This window comes from Parus major, chromosome 28 (genome assembly GCF_001522545.3).
Source record: "Parus major isolate Abel chromosome 28, Parus_major1.1, whole genome shotgun sequence".
NCBI lineage: Eukaryota > Metazoa > Chordata > Aves > Passeriformes > Paridae > Parus > Parus major.
The window spans coordinates 2,665,248-2,681,187 of record NC_031797.1 but is presented as its reverse complement, the minus strand read 5'-3'; the positions used below and the strand labels follow the sequence as shown (position 1 = coordinate 2,681,187).

Sequence of the window (15,940 nt, the reverse complement as noted above, 5' to 3'; positions counted from 1 at the left end):
GCAGCTCCCCGTGTGTGTCTGCACACGCTGTGCCCGGCCAGCAGCTCCCCGTGTGTGTCTGCACACGCCGGGCAGGGCTCTGCCGCTGGCTGGGGGCGAGCATGGACACGTAACAGAAGATCGGGAATAGCGCGGTGCTCGGAGCTGGAGTACACCCACAGCGAGGGAGTGCGGAACGGTATCCTTGGGGGCGAACAGTGCATCTTAGCAGGGAAATCCCTTTTCCCCGAAATGCATGTGAATACGCGACTTAAAAATTTAGTTTTCTCTTGTCAGCTCTCTTGTATCTGTCTTAAGTCCCACTACTGCAGTACCGCTGTCTGCCAAGGTTTGGGTTGTCCCCTTGTACAATAGGTTTTACTGTTTTTTTAAAGGGATAACACCTCTCTGCCCTGTAAGTCTGGGAAAATCAGTCACCTCAAATCTTATTTATAGTGAAAATGCCGATAAAGGTCAAATATTCTCTTTCCCCTTCCCTTTGGTAGGTTGCCATCACAGCTGTAAAAACTGGTGGCTGCACATCATGCAAGGAAACTTTAAAAGCCTTGGCAATGCAAACACCACGGCCAGGTGTTCACTGGACTGTAATGAGCTTAACAAGATATTGGTGTCTGTCAGATTTGTTAGATAAATGTCAGATTTATCATTATCATGGATGGCTTGGCCACTGCAAAATCCCATAGTTGCTTTTAGCAGGGAAATATGCCAGTGATTCTCAGGCTCTAAAAGTGGCACATGCTCTTGAGGAACTTAACACTTTCCCATTTTTTATATTGAGAACCATCACTGGTAAAATGTGAATTAAGTGTAATTTCAAGGGTCTGACAGGGAATAGTTGTCCTAGGAAGGCAAGGAACATAGACAGGTATTTTTCTGCTGATTTTTGCCTGCAGCAAGACAAGAGATTTCTTTATCAATACCCTCTTTTTGGCAGTCACAACCACTGAGAGAGATGCACTGATGGTCAGAACATGAACTGAACTGTTCTGCTTTCAATTCTTTCAGGTTTCTGATCAAAGGAGGCCTGGCTGGAGCTGCTGTGTATGTGGCGTATGACCAGGGGCTGCTGGGCAGTGGCACAGAAGGTGCTGAAGCATTCAAAAAAGCTCAAGAAACGCTGCCTCCAGCTATCCAAGAGTGGACAAATTATCTGGGCTGGGAGGTAAGGACTGCTCAGGTGATCCCTGCAGCACAGACACCTCCTCGGAATGAGGAAGAGAAAATATGGGGGTGATGTTCTGATTCCAGTGAGGCTGGCAGGAGTTGAAACTGGATTTCATGTCAAAAAGGATTGAAATGGAAGGTGAATAAAGTTCTAAATTTGGGGCAGAGACATTGCTCACACATGTTATTTCTAATGAGAGGAGTAACCAGCCTATGCATGGTGAAGAAAGGGATTGCAAACATGCTCTGGGAGGTATTTCACTATATAGTGGTATTTCTAAGCTTCTTCTGGGAGATCCTACATGTTTCCAAGAAATAACAATGAAAATATTATCCTCCCAATTTCTTACATTGCTAACAGTTCATCAAGTTGAATTTAAATTGCCTGAAGAGGCTCGTCCTCTATGAGTAGTTCTTAGTTTTTAAAATCCTCAGAAAAGAAGAGGATTTTTGCTTTAAGCTTGAAAAGCGTTTTTCTTATTACAGACAACTATAAACTAACAGCCATAGAGATGTTTTTTCAGGAGAACCTAAATGATATGTTCTACCTTTTGCACCTACTTTATATTGCAGGAAAGAGTAAAGCCCATGTCTGGTCCCTTTAGAGGCTTACACAGAGTAAGCACCCAAGTATTTTTGAGATCTGAGGTCAAGAGGCATTGACAAGGTGATGTGAATTCCAAGTGAAACTCCTTGAGTGCTGATATTTTGTCTCTCTCTTTCTTTCTAGCTCCCACCCACTCCAAAATTTGATTTTTCCCTCTCTGACTCCTGGAATAAAGGTAAAATAAATGCTCACTGACTGAGTCTGAACTCAGTCTTTGGCTTTTCAGAAGGGATTGTTATTAGAATATTAGACATTTTTGTTTGAAGGCCAAAGCATGTTATAAATACCTGATAATTTATAGTTTTTATGGTGCAGCAAAGAGTCTTCATGTAATTGTGGGGACACACAATCCACAAATAACTGACATGTCCTGCATCATCCATAGAGTCTGTGGCAAGGCCAGAAATAAAACAGGACTTAAACAAAGAACTGAATTCCATCTTATAATTGTCTTAACTCGTGTACAGGCCCCGAAGTTGGAATTTCTGAGTGACAAATGCTCAGGGCTTAAAGAGATCTATAATGGAGGTGTTGGAAATTGGGAAATTTGGCTTGAATGATGGTGATCTTGGGGTAATTCTCTGCTTTCCTTGCAGGAGTGCACTCAGCTATGTCTGCCCTGTCCGTAGCTCCCACCAGGGCCTGTGAATACACAGTGGAAGGTTGGAAATACGTGAAGGATCTTGTGAAATGAACCAGGGTTCTCCAGGGTTCAGGATTCTCTCAGTCCACCCCTCTGGAGGGCAGCTCGGCCATGTAAGGGCTACAATAAAAGACTTTGGAACTCCCATTTGTATTTTGGGTTGGTTTTAGCCTGCAGAGTGGAATAATGGATTTGACTTAGCAATGACCCAAAGCTCCAGGAATCACAGATCAGTTGTGATGAAGTGATGGCAATGTGCTGAGGAACAGCTTCTGTTCTAAAGCTTGGAAACTAAATAGATTATTCTGAAGCTGAATTAATCTTGAGGGTGAATGCCATCTAATTCAAACCAAGCCAACAAAAGTTCAAACAAAATCAAAAATCCAAGGTAACAGTAAAAGATGGCCTAGGATGATTATACAAGCACAGGGGAGAGTAACTGGACAAAGTTTATCTGAATAAAACCTTTTGTTAGCTTGCACTATGCCCCAGGTGGCAGACTCTGCATATTTTCATTTTAACATGGATGAAAACTTTCATGAGTTCACTTTTTCAGTCACAGCCCAGGCAAATGTAAGGAGCACCAGTGGCATATTTTACTATTGTAAAATAAAGTTATAAATTAATTGTGTTTTTAACACTTTTGCCTAGGACTGTTATAAATACAGACCAAGCCACAACACAGCTGCCAAAACAGGGAACAGCAGGAGGGGAAAGTAGGATGAGTCCTCACTCAAGTCAGGAAGCAAATTTAAAACATGAGGATGAAGAAGGATTTGCAGTTTTGTTTCCTTTTTAAACAAATAGATACATGATGAAGCCAACTGCCCAGAGATTTCAGAGGATTTGGCTAAGATGCAAATGGCTTTAAAAAGTGCTTAAGTTAATTCCTGAAGGATGGGTCCAGCAGCAGCTCTTAAACTTGATGGTCCAGATGGAAGCTTCAAGCTCAGTAAACCTTGGAGTTGTGTCCTGCAGGTGTCAGATGCTTCACTGCACCCCAGAACCCAGATAATCTCTATTAATGCCCCATTTCTTCTCTAACCTTCCATGTCCACTGCTTTTGAAGCAGCACAACTTTGGTCAAAGGTCTGCCCCCACTTCTCACCAGGCCAAACCTCCTACTAATGAAATTCTGACATTCATCTAGAGAACTCTCTCTGACTCTTACAAACCAAATGTAACCACTTGGAGCAAAGCACACCATGTACAAACAGAATACTGCACCTCTGGCATGCTCAGAACTTGAGTTCTCCATGATTTTCAGGATCTTCTGTACCACTTCTTTGCCCTTTGATGATTGCTCTGCAAAGCTTCATCGTTGTAATACGCCTTCTACATTGATGAATGAAAAGGTATCTTCAGGCAACTCATAAAAAAACCCTTCTCTAAAGATGAAAAAAACCCAGTGACCCTACAAATGCCAAGTGACAGCGTTTTTTTTCCTCTTGGCATCATAAAAGCCTAAGGTCAGAAGTCTGCACAAAAACAAATTATAACTTGGATATGACAACAGATCATTTGCACCAGTCTCGATCATGTCAGTTCCTCAACACAAAATTAAACCAAAGCACAGCCAGTGGCTGCTTCTAAGGAAATTATGGATTGCTAGGTAAAATTTCTGGGCTGTAAGACTGGTGAAGTTTTGGACTACCCTGATATATCAGAAGCTAAATAAAGAGGGTCACAAGCACCTCTGTGCTGTCTCTTACAGCTGTGCTGCTATCACAGAATGTAACTCCCTTCTCACACATTATATTGCACATGACACCAGATGAAAAGAATTCTTCACCACATGCCCTACAAGCTCCTGTGGCAATTCTGCAGTGGCAGGTCCTTTGACAGCTGTGATTCACTAAGGTTCTGTCACACTGGCACATGGTTCCATGGCTGGTAACTGACAGCTCTGAGGTAAAACAGGATTTCACTATTTCTGGGAGTGCAAAGGGACACCTGTAAGGCATTTTGACAATTCATCTTTGAAACAAAGTTATGGTTTAACATATAGCTGAAGAAATCTGTTTGACAGGGACCGCTGAAACAAACCCAAGTAACTGTAAACCGGTGTTTATTTATGGAAAATGGAATGCTTCATTAACAAACATTTTAAATGGGATATGAACAACACCTTACAAAACAAATGAGTTCACATTGGATTGAGTGACATAATATGGCAGCAGCTTAAAAAAAATTACACTTACAGTAGCCCATAAGTTACAATTAATGGTAACCCTGGGTAACAGATTTGTTTCACTTGCCACCTCGCATTAAAAACCAAACACAATCAGTAGCGACGGTTGAAACGAGGATCGTTCGGTCTGTTTGCCCTTTCCTGGCCAGCAAATCCTTCTCCTTGCATTCCTCCTCCGTGCATGATCTGACTCTGATTGCCACCCTGCATGAAACTGCCACGCCTGGAAAGGGATTCAGGTATTTTAATATTCTCTCATGCTGGTATAGTCAGGTTGATAGAATGGGTGTTCTTTTTGTTTTCACTCTTCCATAAAAAGCACTACATAAAAACCATGGGGATATTTTATTATTCCTTGACATTTTAAGTAACAAATTTGATAACTGAGACTCCCATTAAATGTTTCTTTGACCAATTTAAATAGAAGAAATGTCCCTTAACAGGAAAACAAACACTTTGCTCCTTTTTAAGTTCTTACCCTGACATGCCTCCACGATGCATCACGTGGCCAGGTCTGCCTCTACCGCCACCTAAAAATGTTCAAATACTTCCTTTATATCCACAGCAAGAACTTTACTTCGAGGATAATGCCTGTATTTTCTTCTTTACACAGCACAACTAAGGAGCTGTGCAAGAACCATACCTTGCCATCTCTCATGATCCCGTCCTATCATCCCTCCATCCACGCTGCTCTGCCAGGAACGATCTTGGTGCCCTTCAAACTTTCGACTGTGATCTCCCCAGTCACGTCCATCCCTGTAAAGACATGAAATCCTCATCTTCTCACATGAGCCAGAGCACATTAAATAGTTTTAAATTTGAATCTAAGTCACAAACTTACTCAAATGCTTTACCGAGGCTCATGTGATTCTTATATTGCTATCTGTTAAATAAAATCTCAGAAGAATCTTCCTGCTCAAACCAACTAAGATGACAAATAAGATATTGGGGGAGAACCATTATCCTGAAAATAGCAAGCTTTGATGTGAATGTTAGTTAAAATTAATGGAAAACATTATGACTTTAAGATGTGAAGTTATTAAAAAAATCAGGTAATTGAATGTTTTGATGCACAAGGCATGAAAACATTTGCAGTCCATCCAACATACTTTTGGTGAAAGCTGGAACAAAGAAGAATATCTTCCAAAAACTTCTGACATATGGAAACAGTCCTTAGGTGCACAAGAAGAGGTGTTTTCAGTACTAACCGTGACTGTGGGGGGATCCCTCTGCTCTCACTCATCCTCCTGTCGGAGCCGTAGCTGCCCCAGCTCTCCCGTGAGTCCCGCGAGTGCCGCTCGGGGCCTCCGTGGCGCTCGTCTGGGTAATGCTGGAAGGCACAGAGCTCTTACAGGGCTGCACAGCACACACCTGCTCATGGCTTGGAGCTGCTCAGCTGGAACTACTCCATCTCACAATCATCTGGGGGGGAAGGGACCTCCTGACATCTCGGGGTCAGACAGGTCCAGGCTTTCCCAGCAGAGTCTCACACTGGGTTTTGAGGATTTTCCCAGCTTAGAGACTTCAGAGGCTCTCCATGCAACCTGTTCCAGTGTTCTCATTTAAAGAGGATTTGAATCCTCTTCAGATGGAATTGTATTTCAGTTTGTGCTCACTGACTCTTGTCTTGTCAGTGAGCACCTGGTTACACCTTATCCACATCCTCCCTCCCATGAGTTATTAATGCACTTCAGTAAGATCAGCCTGGGACTTTGCATTTCCTGCTCTTGAACTTCAGGATATTCCCATCAGCCCAACTCTCCAGCCTATCCAGGTCCCTCCAAACCTCACAGTTAAGGCCACTGAGGATTCTATGACTCCGTAAAATTCATCTGTCACTGCTTGAATGAGCCCTGAAGGTCTTTCTCCCAGCCCTCAAACACAAACATCTCTCCAGTCCAGCTGTTATTGCCATGTAACCTCACAGGCTGAATTTGTACTTTGTACCTTTGCCTCTTCTATGCTATCTTTTGGAATACTGTATTTTGACACAACTCACTTCCTTTGATTTCTAACTATAGAAAATTATATCTAACTTTTATAACAAACAAGTCTTTGAATTGAATTTCATCTTATTGAAGCAAACGAGACAATCTGATTATTCCAACCTATTTTGGTAGATACAATTCTCAACTACTGAAATGTAATCTGACACACACAGTATAGAAAACCAGATTTTAAGATGTAAAGATATTTCTGTAGCTCTATAAAATAACTCACTTGTCCATCCCGATCTCCCATAATTGTCCTGGATCCATCTCTCCTAGAAACAGACAATTAGAATCAGACTGTGATAGTAAAACACACAGCAGTCTGTAAAAATCCATCTATCTAACAACACAGATGAAAAATCCTGCTCCACATAGTGTCATATTATCCACAAAAAGCATAAACAGCTGGAACACATGGAAAACGTGACATTTTGGATTCCTGGGAAACCCAGTTAGTCCTCAAGTATAAACCAAAATATTCTTGTTAAAATTCTGGGTGCCTAAAACATTATTTAAAAGTTTTTCAGAATCCTATGGATATGTGAAACAGTATTGCAAAAACATTCTGACCAAGCCTGCCAGAACCCATGGAACAGTACAATCTTTTCATGGTTTTGGAAGAAAAAGCCCACAGCCACTAGGTAGCACTTGAAAAGTAAAATGGAAACTAAGCTCACACAGTAAAGGCAACAAAATGGGACATTAAGTACATATTTTTGTCTTTTGTTTTCAGGCAGCAGTGGAGGGAAGACACCAACCTGTCTATTGAATGCTCCTGGTAACGCCCACGATCCCTGTGGTCGAAATCATGGAAGCGATCCTGGCGACTGAAGTCTGAGTGGTACCTGTCGTTCATGGCCATTCGTTTTGCCTCTGGCCAGTACGGATCATCCCTCCTGAAAGGAAGAACAGACTCATTTCAGCCCAGGTAATGCCTTTTGATATTGTTCCTCCTTCCAAATCAAAAGACAGGCAATTAAGTTCAAAAGGTGCTTCAGAAACCTGGGCTATTAAACGTGACCATCTCAACTCAACCAACAACTGCATGGCCTTTTCCAGTCTGGGCAGACAAGACAGAAGCTGGCAGTGCCATTTCCCACTGGCTTCATCAGGATTTGGTGGCTTTACCTGCCATCTATGTCATAGGGTCTCCTCATGGCAGAGCGCCGCTCCTGCTCGTAGCGCAGCTGCTCGTGCTGGCGCCGCAGCTCCTCCCTCTCGCGCTGGATCCGGTCCTGCTCCCTCCTCCTCTCGTGCTCGATGTGCATCCGTTCCCTTTCCAGCCTCTCCCTCTCCATCCGTTCCCGTTCCAGGCGCTGCCGTTCTATCTCCAACCTCTCCCGAGCGATCTCCAGCCTCTCCCTCTCTTCCCGCTCGCGGATGGTCTGGAGGTGCTGCTGCCGCTCCCGGCGCTCGCGGGTGCTGTTGGAACAGAGACACAAGTTACTACACAGGCAATAATCCAACAAAGAAAGGAAATTAAAAGAGTGTTAAAAATTAAAACCACGGTGGCTGCAAACTTGCATCATCCCCTTGAAATTACACATGTGTGGAGGGAAGACACTCAGTGTACATACAAATTTATTTAGAGACTGATCAAATCCCACAGAATCCATTCCCGGGGGCAAATACTTCCATATGGTCAGGAGAATGTGAATCCAAATGCACACAGTTCATTTCTTATACTGAATTATGTGTTTGTGAAGAATATTTTATTTCTGTGAAGAATGGCAAGATGGTATGGTGGATAAGGCCTCCACTAAAGCTCAGGAATTTAACAGTGAGGGAGAAACTTATTCCTCTTCAATAAAAATAACAAAAGGATTTTCCTCCTGTTCAATCCAACTACTTTTAGGTGAGAAATACAAGTTTTGTAAAGTGTGGAGAACATGAAATTCAGGTCACAGTTCTAGCAAGGAATTTGAAGGATGGCAATTATCACTTTTAAACATTATTAAACCTATTAAACATATGAAAACAAAGAAAAAACCCCACCAAAAATAATTAAATACCTAAATTAAATTCAGTAGACACACATAAAAAAATAACAAAGTTACAAGTGTGGGAAAAAAACCTGAAGGCCTTTTTCCTCTCTCTAAACTCTCTTTTTATTTTATTAAAAATGAAAATTCTATCTGTTTTAGGGAAAGAACCCCAAACAATGGCAGTGTTGCTCTTACCGGCGCTGCTCTGCCTCCCTCATTTTTCGCTGTGCTTTGATTTTGTCAAAGGGAACAATCCCCTGTCTCTCTCTGCTCTCTGATTTGCGGTCCTGGCTCTTAACACTCTGCATTTAGAAGAGAAACTTTAATTAAAGGACAACCATCACAAACAATACTCTGAGCTCTGTTTCCATTTGTACAGGTCATATCTCAAAGCTTGGTCCCTGCTTTTTTCCAGAAGCTGTTCTTTTTCACCATTACAGACACCATATATTAATACAGTAACACCTTGCCCCATTTGTTTGGCAGGATTTGAGTGATGTATCAGCCAAATGAGAAATATTTTACTAATTAAAGCCATGTTATAGAAACTGTAATTGGACAAACTGGAAATACAAGTGTGGGTTATACACAGCCTGGCAGGATTCAGGATCTGTTTCTAAGGAAAATGTTTCCCATGCAGAAGCATCACTTACTCTGTCCTTTGATGTAGTGGATGTTTTCACACTAATAACAGGTTCTCCTTTGGATTTATCCATGACCACTGTTCTTTCTGTTCCTTTACTTCCTAAATAAATCAGAAGTGGAAAGAAACAATCAAACTACATGACCTACATCACTCATTGCTACGCCAGAAGCTCTGCTCTCTAAAATGTGAAAATTTAATTGAAATTTAACCCTCTCTTCAAAATCAATTATTTCACTCCACCTAATCCAGGTACTTCTTTCAAGGATGCCACAATGTCAGACATCTCCCCTTCCCCTTATTCATTCTGGATTTCCAACTAAGAATCTGAAAAAATCCCAAAACATATCTTTGGAAAGAACTACCTACAATTAACTATTCCTACATCAACATATCTGTATAAAAAACCAACAGGCAAATTACCTGATTTGACAGTTTTAGGCTGATCTGATGAACCAGGTTTCTGGTCATCTTTATCTTTTTTTTCCTTTTCATCCTTATCTTCTGTCTTTTTAGGATCATCTTTTTGGTCAGATTTCTCATCTCTTTTAGCACCACCAGGTCTGTGGATAGATATTGATACAGATTAGACTAATACAGACTGAGAGAAAAGAAAATTCAAGGGAAATGCCAGCAACAAAGTGAAACTCCAATGTGATGACAATCTTAATTAGACTTCCAAATATTTCCTTCCACAACTTCCTGCACCATAAAACAAGATATTCAGACCATCCTGTGCAGTAGTCTAAAAACATGGCCAGGATTCAGGATCTCAACTGTAAGCATGAAGTCAAAATTCACACCACCATGTGCTTAATGCCCACAAAGTTTCTTACACAACATGACAAGAAACCATTTTTGTCAGGCATCTGGGTGAAATAATTGCAAAAAATTCTCAGCAAATAGCTGAGAAATTTAACAGAAATTATGCCTCAAGAAGGTGAAGTTCTCAGTGTCTAATTCGCTCTCTTGGTGTCTCTTTCAGCAATGCTAGAGATGAAGAGCACAGTGCTCGAGAGGAACAGGACCTGGGAACAGATCTTGGACAACTGCTTTAATTGTCTGGGACCTGGAGGAAACCCTATTCCAAGGAGACACAAGGTAATGAAGAAACAGTGACACACACAGATCAAAATTCTCACATGGTCTTTTCCTACAGATTTAAGACATGAAAGCCTCACAGTCATTACTAAACCTCAAATAAGCCTAAATTAAAAGATGTGCTTGAAAATGTAACTTTCCAGTGCCTACTTTAAAGCATGCATAAGAAACATTTTAATTTAGGCACTGGACATCAGTTGAAGTCTACTGTGTAGTAAAAGCAGAAAAAATCCATATACTCCTCTTTTTGAAGAAATTCTTACTGTAACTTTAGTTTTTCCTAACATCAACACAGACTGAAAAACAGCAGAACACCTTTGGTAGGAGAATTTTTAACACAGTACCTCTCACTGACTGTTTCTCTCTTTGCTTCACTCTCTTTTTTTTCACTTGTCTTCTTCCCAGCGGGTTCATTTTTTGCCTGAAATTTATTTTGCACATCGTCAGCTGAGAATGTGGCCTCAATCATTTGCACAATCTGGTGGGAACTCGGTATCTCTGAGGCCCAGTACTCACTTTTTCCACAGAAATGATCTTGCCATGCAGCTCTGTCTTGTGCAGGTGGGTGATGCACTTGGTGGCCTCCTCGGCTGTGGACATGGTGACAAAGCCGTAGCAGCGAGCGCCAGGACTGCGAGCGTTGGTCACCACCTTGGCCCCCACCACCTTTCCCAAAAAAAACCAGGAATTACTCTCCATGTGACAAGTCCCCAAGGTTAAACAGCAAGAACTACAAGCTCCACTTCTGCTCTTTTTAATTCCTGGCCATTACCACGCAGGAAAGTGCTGGTTTTGAGAGATTAACAAATACAAAAGGAACATTGCTTGGAGCCAACCACTCCAACAGTTTCTGTTTCTGTTACCAGTGGAACGCTACAAAAGCTGAACACCAAGAGGTGGGAGCTAAAGATTGAATTGTTTTCCAGAGAAAGACCCCAGGGTGACAATAACATTTTTTAAAGGCATCTAACTTTACATCAACAACAGCACTTTGCTTTAGTATAAAACAGTAAAAACCAATACAAGTTTTTAAGCAAATTTCCACATTAATGCTCGGTGCCACCTTCCCTCCAAAAAATGTTTGTATGTCACTGCTGAGGCAGATCAACAATGTTGTCTGCAATCTTTAAATAGGGAGCTCTCCCAAAAACTAGAACTTGAGAAAGTCACACAAATGGTGTTTATATATGCTCAGATATTCAATACAGCTCACTTTATAATACAGAAATCAATCATAATTCAGGAGTCATGTTTTAAAATACAGCTGAATAAAGAATCCACTTCTGAGCATTTGCTTTATTGCACAAGTACATCTACTTCCAGGAAGCTCTGCCTCTGCTAATACCATGAAGAAAATAACAATATTTTATTTACATGACTAAATGGTACTATGACATCTATCTAGAGACAAATACTAGGTTGAAGCTTGTTTAGTTTTTAATTACATTTACAGTTTTGTGGCACATCTCTATGATCAACATTTTGGGTTACCAGATGGAATTTTAAGCAAATCAGTGGAGGTTTTATCAGTCCCATGACTTTCAAACTCAAAGCTGTGCTACAGTTAATCCATTTTTGTACCAATTTCTAAAGTCATATTTAAGTTCCAGAGTATTTTCATCAGTAAAACATCCAATGGCTGATTGTCAGCACATACAATTTGCTTTTACTACAATCTGCTGGTAGTGATCTGTAAAGAGGTCTGACAAAAATCCTTCTGATGGCTTTGATATCAGCCTTTTATTGAACTCTTTCAATTTTCCAGCTGGCAGGGAGATTTGACATTTTCTCTGTCCTTAACAGCAACTGCAGGACCTCCCCACATCCCAAACTACTCAAATAAGTGCTTTTCAAATGAACTGCCAACTCTTGATAAATTAAAATTTAAATTATTAAGGCAATCCTAAGATATTCCCCAGTAATTCTGTCTCAAACATTTACTGTATATTTCACTTAGTCCTAAGGAAATCTTTAATAAGTATTAAATTCACAGTTGACTGAGTCACAGCAGGTGAAGATAACATACTGTAGCACACAAGTGTGTGTAAACAGTTACTGATTATTTCAAATAAAGGACCACAAATGGAATTTTGTATTTATTTTTATGTATTCTGAGCAACAGAATAAAAAAAACCCCAGTCATTCAGTGTGTACTTCAGTGATTTTTACTTGATATCCCACAATATTTTTAATAATTGGACTACTTTCATCTTTCAGTGATGAGAGTTTAGTTAAGTCTTATTAACACACTTTCAAACAAACCAAACACCAAAACAAAAACAAATCAATAAAAATAACCCCTTACCTTCCCATATTTGCTGAACAGATTCTTCAGATCTGTAGCTCTGGTGGTGGAAGCCAATCCACTCACCCAAAAGTTTCTACCAGAACCGCTAGCACTGCGACCTAGTTGGGAAAACAAACAGAAAAAACCAAAACATACCCCAAATCCTAATTATTGGAATTAATTACTTGAATCGTTATGTGAATTAAAACAGAACAGGATTACAAATCTTTAGGTTTTTTTAAAATCACAGAGCAAGTGAAATGCATTGAGTGATATTCTCCTCCCATGATTTGCTTTGCTGAAGGTAAGGAGCACTGCAAGTCCAAAAATTTGGGTGGAACTATAAGTTTTAATACTGAAGTATTTTATATCATTCTTCAAGAAAGCAATGGGATTAGGGCACCTCTGAATTAACTGAGGCCCTTCAAATGTACCAGGATAGACCCCAGTAATTTACAGAAGACAGGAGCCCTGCAAGAGCTGTGGGAACTGTGTCTGCACCCCATCTGTGCTCATGTCTCGCCTTTTTATCTTAAGTTCAAGGGAATGCTGATGGGATGCAGAATTCTTCTCAAGGAAAGCCATTCACCACCAAGAAATGTCTGTTTCTGCCCATACAGATCCACAATTGGGATATGGAGTCTGACCTCAGCTGCAGGAGTTGGGAAAGACCTGGCTGGCTTTAACCACAAAACAATTATAGAACACCTGGCCAATTCTGCATCTCAGCTACAAAGGTGATCTCATAAATGCTAATGAACTTGCCAAGTCTCAACACCCAACATCAATTAAAGGGTGATTAAAGAGTGAACTGAACTCCCAGGTTCAGTGTTTGCATGAAGCACTTACACATGGATACTGTTTCCAGTCTCCTTTGAAATGTCTGTACTGTCCTGTCAGTCTGGGCAGTTCCAAGGCCTCAGGGAATGGGTTTCACTCCAGCTCTCTGCTTCCACACTTCTGTTTTGGTTATTTTTTTATGATATATGGAATTTTACAGAACCTCTTTCATTGAGGGAAGCACTTCTCCCAGAACCTCTCCAAAAAGCTATTTTACTTGGGTGCCTTTCCATCTTCTACATCCTGGTAATTTCAGTCACTGGCATGAGTCACTGAGAAGACAGTTATTAATATTTACAGAGGTTTCCTAGGGAAGGATGCAGTGATTTGTATCAATCTCTTACATAAACACCCAAAAGAATTTTTTTTTATATTAAGTTAAGTACAGACTTGCCAACATTTATCTCAGAAGTGCATGGACAAGGGTATGTCATACAGACAAATACATGGGAGATGCCTTGTCTTGGTGTTTGAAAAAGCTGAAAAGGCTTTGATGCTTTTACTCCACACATTTCTACAATTTAAAAATTACTACCAGAATCCTGGAGAAAGAATGTGCTTGTTTTTCTCTCTCCTCCTATTTTACAGATGAGTTTTTTAAGATTTTTAAAACTATGATAATGTCCTTTTTGATTAAGGATTGATCAGTCTGAATGTCCCCAGGTTTTGTCCTCTCATAAGACTTTAAAAAGTGCTCCTGCAATGGTTCTGCACTTTTAAGACAAAGAAATACTGGGACTTGAAAATATTTAACTTAGAAACAAGAACAGTGCAGGTATTGGGAGCCAACTATCAACACTGGAGATACTTTTCAGATGTGCATCTATTGACAGCCAAATCCACCATTTAAATAAAAATAAATTTATTTTTCTGCACTCCTGTTGACACAGTTTTTGGAATTACTGCATGGAATATGGAAAACTCTTCATCCTAAATAAAATCCTTTCATACAGGTGGGCAAATAGCAATGTATGAGTCAGAACTGGCTTGTATATACTATTTTAGGCTCCTTCTGGCTCAGTCACTTAGTTCTGCATGCAGAGACTGTTACATAGTCAAGCAGCTCCTCCTCACCACTGCTGCTCACTAAGCCAGAACATGAATAAAACAAGTGTTATGGAACACAGCACATCCATTGGAGAGAGGGATGCAGGAGCCAGGTGGTTTCAGACACCCAGTTCCTGAAGGCCGTTCTGAAAGCAAACTCAGTGAAGAGTTTTTTTCAGCCCACAAAAATAATACATTCAAGTCCTTAGGTAAAGGACACTATGCACAGGAAACTCCTTGAAATATTCTGAAATAAGGGAAGTTGAGAATACAGACTGGAAGCAAGAGGTAAATTACTCTAACAAAGGAGGTCCAGCAGTCTGTGCAAACAGGTATTACCCAGGATCTCGGAAAAAGCAGTTAATAGGAAAGGGAGTCTGGGTTGTAAAACTCAATTAAAACCAACCCAATTCCTCCTGTCCAGTTGCCAGTCAGACAAAATGAATTTCTTGATTTTTATAGGGATTGCTGGAACTTCCACAATTAAAAGGGCTGAAGTACCTGCCACCAGCATGTAAGAAGAATGCTAAGAGCCAGATATAAATTTTCTGCCCTGGACAGACAAAAGAGAACAAGAGAGGTAGGGTGAGCTGCAAAAATTCAGCTGCTTGGTGTATTAAAAGCAAGAAGCATGAAGGCATCTGACACTGATCAAAATATTTCCTTCTGGTATATGATACATATTTGCACCACAGATAGGATCTGTGAGGATAAAGATTTTATAAAATCAGTGTAATTTCAAGACAGCATTAAGCTGTAGTATTTGTGGCATTTAAATATGTGAATACTGGATGCCAAATTACTTCAGCAGAACAGAAGATGGGAAGGAGAATTCCAAGTTTACAGTAAAGCAAAAACAATTGCAGAAGTTCCTGACACACTAACAGCTGTTAGTGGGCACCTCCAGTGCCAAAAAAGACATAATTGCCATGTATTAACATTGACCTTTAAAAATCAAGATACAAACACAACAGTGCAATGCACATGTTCTGAAAAAATGCATAAAAGGAAAATACTTATTTTGATGTTAATAAGACAATGCAGAAAGAGGTGAATTTATGCTATTTAACAACTGCATAGATTGCAATCAATTTCTACTGAAATAACCCATCCAAGACAAACAGCTATCAAGCAATCTCTGAAGTTTGACATGTGAAAACAAACATACCTTTTTCATCTTTTGAGATTATCTTTGTATCTCTGTCCTCCTCAACAGGGCTAAAGACAAAACACCACATTACTCAAGTCAGAAAGAAAACTGACTAAATATAAATTACGAAAAAAAGCTAAAATTAAATACCTACCAGAAAATATGTTGCAAACGAAAACACACCTTTGCATACTGGATTTAAGAAATCTGACAAGAAATAATGAAGTCAGATTCTTAAACAGACTTACATTAAGAAGATGATTACAAATAAGAGTAATTTGGGAAAACAAC

The 15,940-nt window shown here is 40.3% G+C and overlaps 2 protein-coding genes across 2 annotated transcripts in view; one reads left to right on the top strand and one right to left on the bottom strand.

Annotated features, from left to right (window-relative positions):
* Positions 1 to 101: 101 nt before the first annotated feature.
* On the top strand, positions 102 to 2,892 carry MICOS13 (mitochondrial contact site and cristae organizing system subunit 13). Its single transcript, XM_015651476.2, has 4 exons — positions 102 to 109; positions 1,006 to 1,162; positions 1,895 to 1,946; positions 2,368 to 2,892. The coding sequence occupies exons 1-4, from the start codon at positions 102 to 104 to the stop codon at positions 2,463 to 2,465; spliced, it is 315 nt and encodes a 104-aa protein (XP_015506962.1). The 3' UTR covers positions 2,466 to 2,892.
* A 1,573-nt stretch (positions 2,893 to 4,465) lies between these two features.
* The window catches only part of LOC107215543 (scaffold attachment factor B1-like), an 18,779-nt gene continuing 7,304 nt past the window's right edge, over positions 4,466 to 15,940 (bottom strand). Inside the window, exons 8-21 of the mRNA XM_015651774.3 lie at positions 15,668 to 15,717; positions 12,631 to 12,731; positions 10,842 to 10,991; positions 10,670 to 10,746; positions 9,648 to 9,787; positions 9,235 to 9,326; positions 8,777 to 8,883; positions 7,725 to 8,018; positions 7,355 to 7,492; positions 6,826 to 6,868; positions 5,814 to 5,935; positions 5,249 to 5,361; positions 5,084 to 5,135; positions 4,466 to 4,828 (exon numbers count right to left, since the gene is read on the bottom strand). Coding sequence (XP_015507260.1) covers positions 4,699 to 4,828; positions 5,084 to 5,135; positions 5,249 to 5,361; positions 5,814 to 5,935; positions 6,826 to 6,868; positions 7,355 to 7,492; positions 7,725 to 8,018; positions 8,777 to 8,883; positions 9,235 to 9,326; positions 9,648 to 9,787; positions 10,670 to 10,746; positions 10,842 to 10,991; positions 12,631 to 12,731; positions 15,668 to 15,717 — 1,609 coding nt within the window. The 3' untranslated portion in view covers positions 4,466 to 4,698. The remainder of the gene's footprint in view (positions 4,829 to 5,083; positions 5,136 to 5,248; positions 5,362 to 5,813; positions 5,936 to 6,825; positions 6,869 to 7,354; positions 7,493 to 7,724; positions 8,019 to 8,776; positions 8,884 to 9,234; positions 9,327 to 9,647; positions 9,788 to 10,669; positions 10,747 to 10,841; positions 10,992 to 12,630; positions 12,732 to 15,667; positions 15,718 to 15,940) is intronic.

Excerpts from the sequence above, each read along its gene's own strand:
- MICOS13 (XM_015651476.2), top strand. Across the intron at positions 1,163-1,894 it reads CAAATTATCTGGGCTGGGAG|CTCCCACCCACTCCAAAATT; the intron begins GTAAGGACTGCT and ends CTTTCTTTCTAG. Across the intron at positions 1,947-2,367 it reads CTCTGACTCCTGGAATAAAG|GAGTGCACTCAGCTATGTCT; the intron begins GTAAAATAAATG and ends CTTTCCTTGCAG.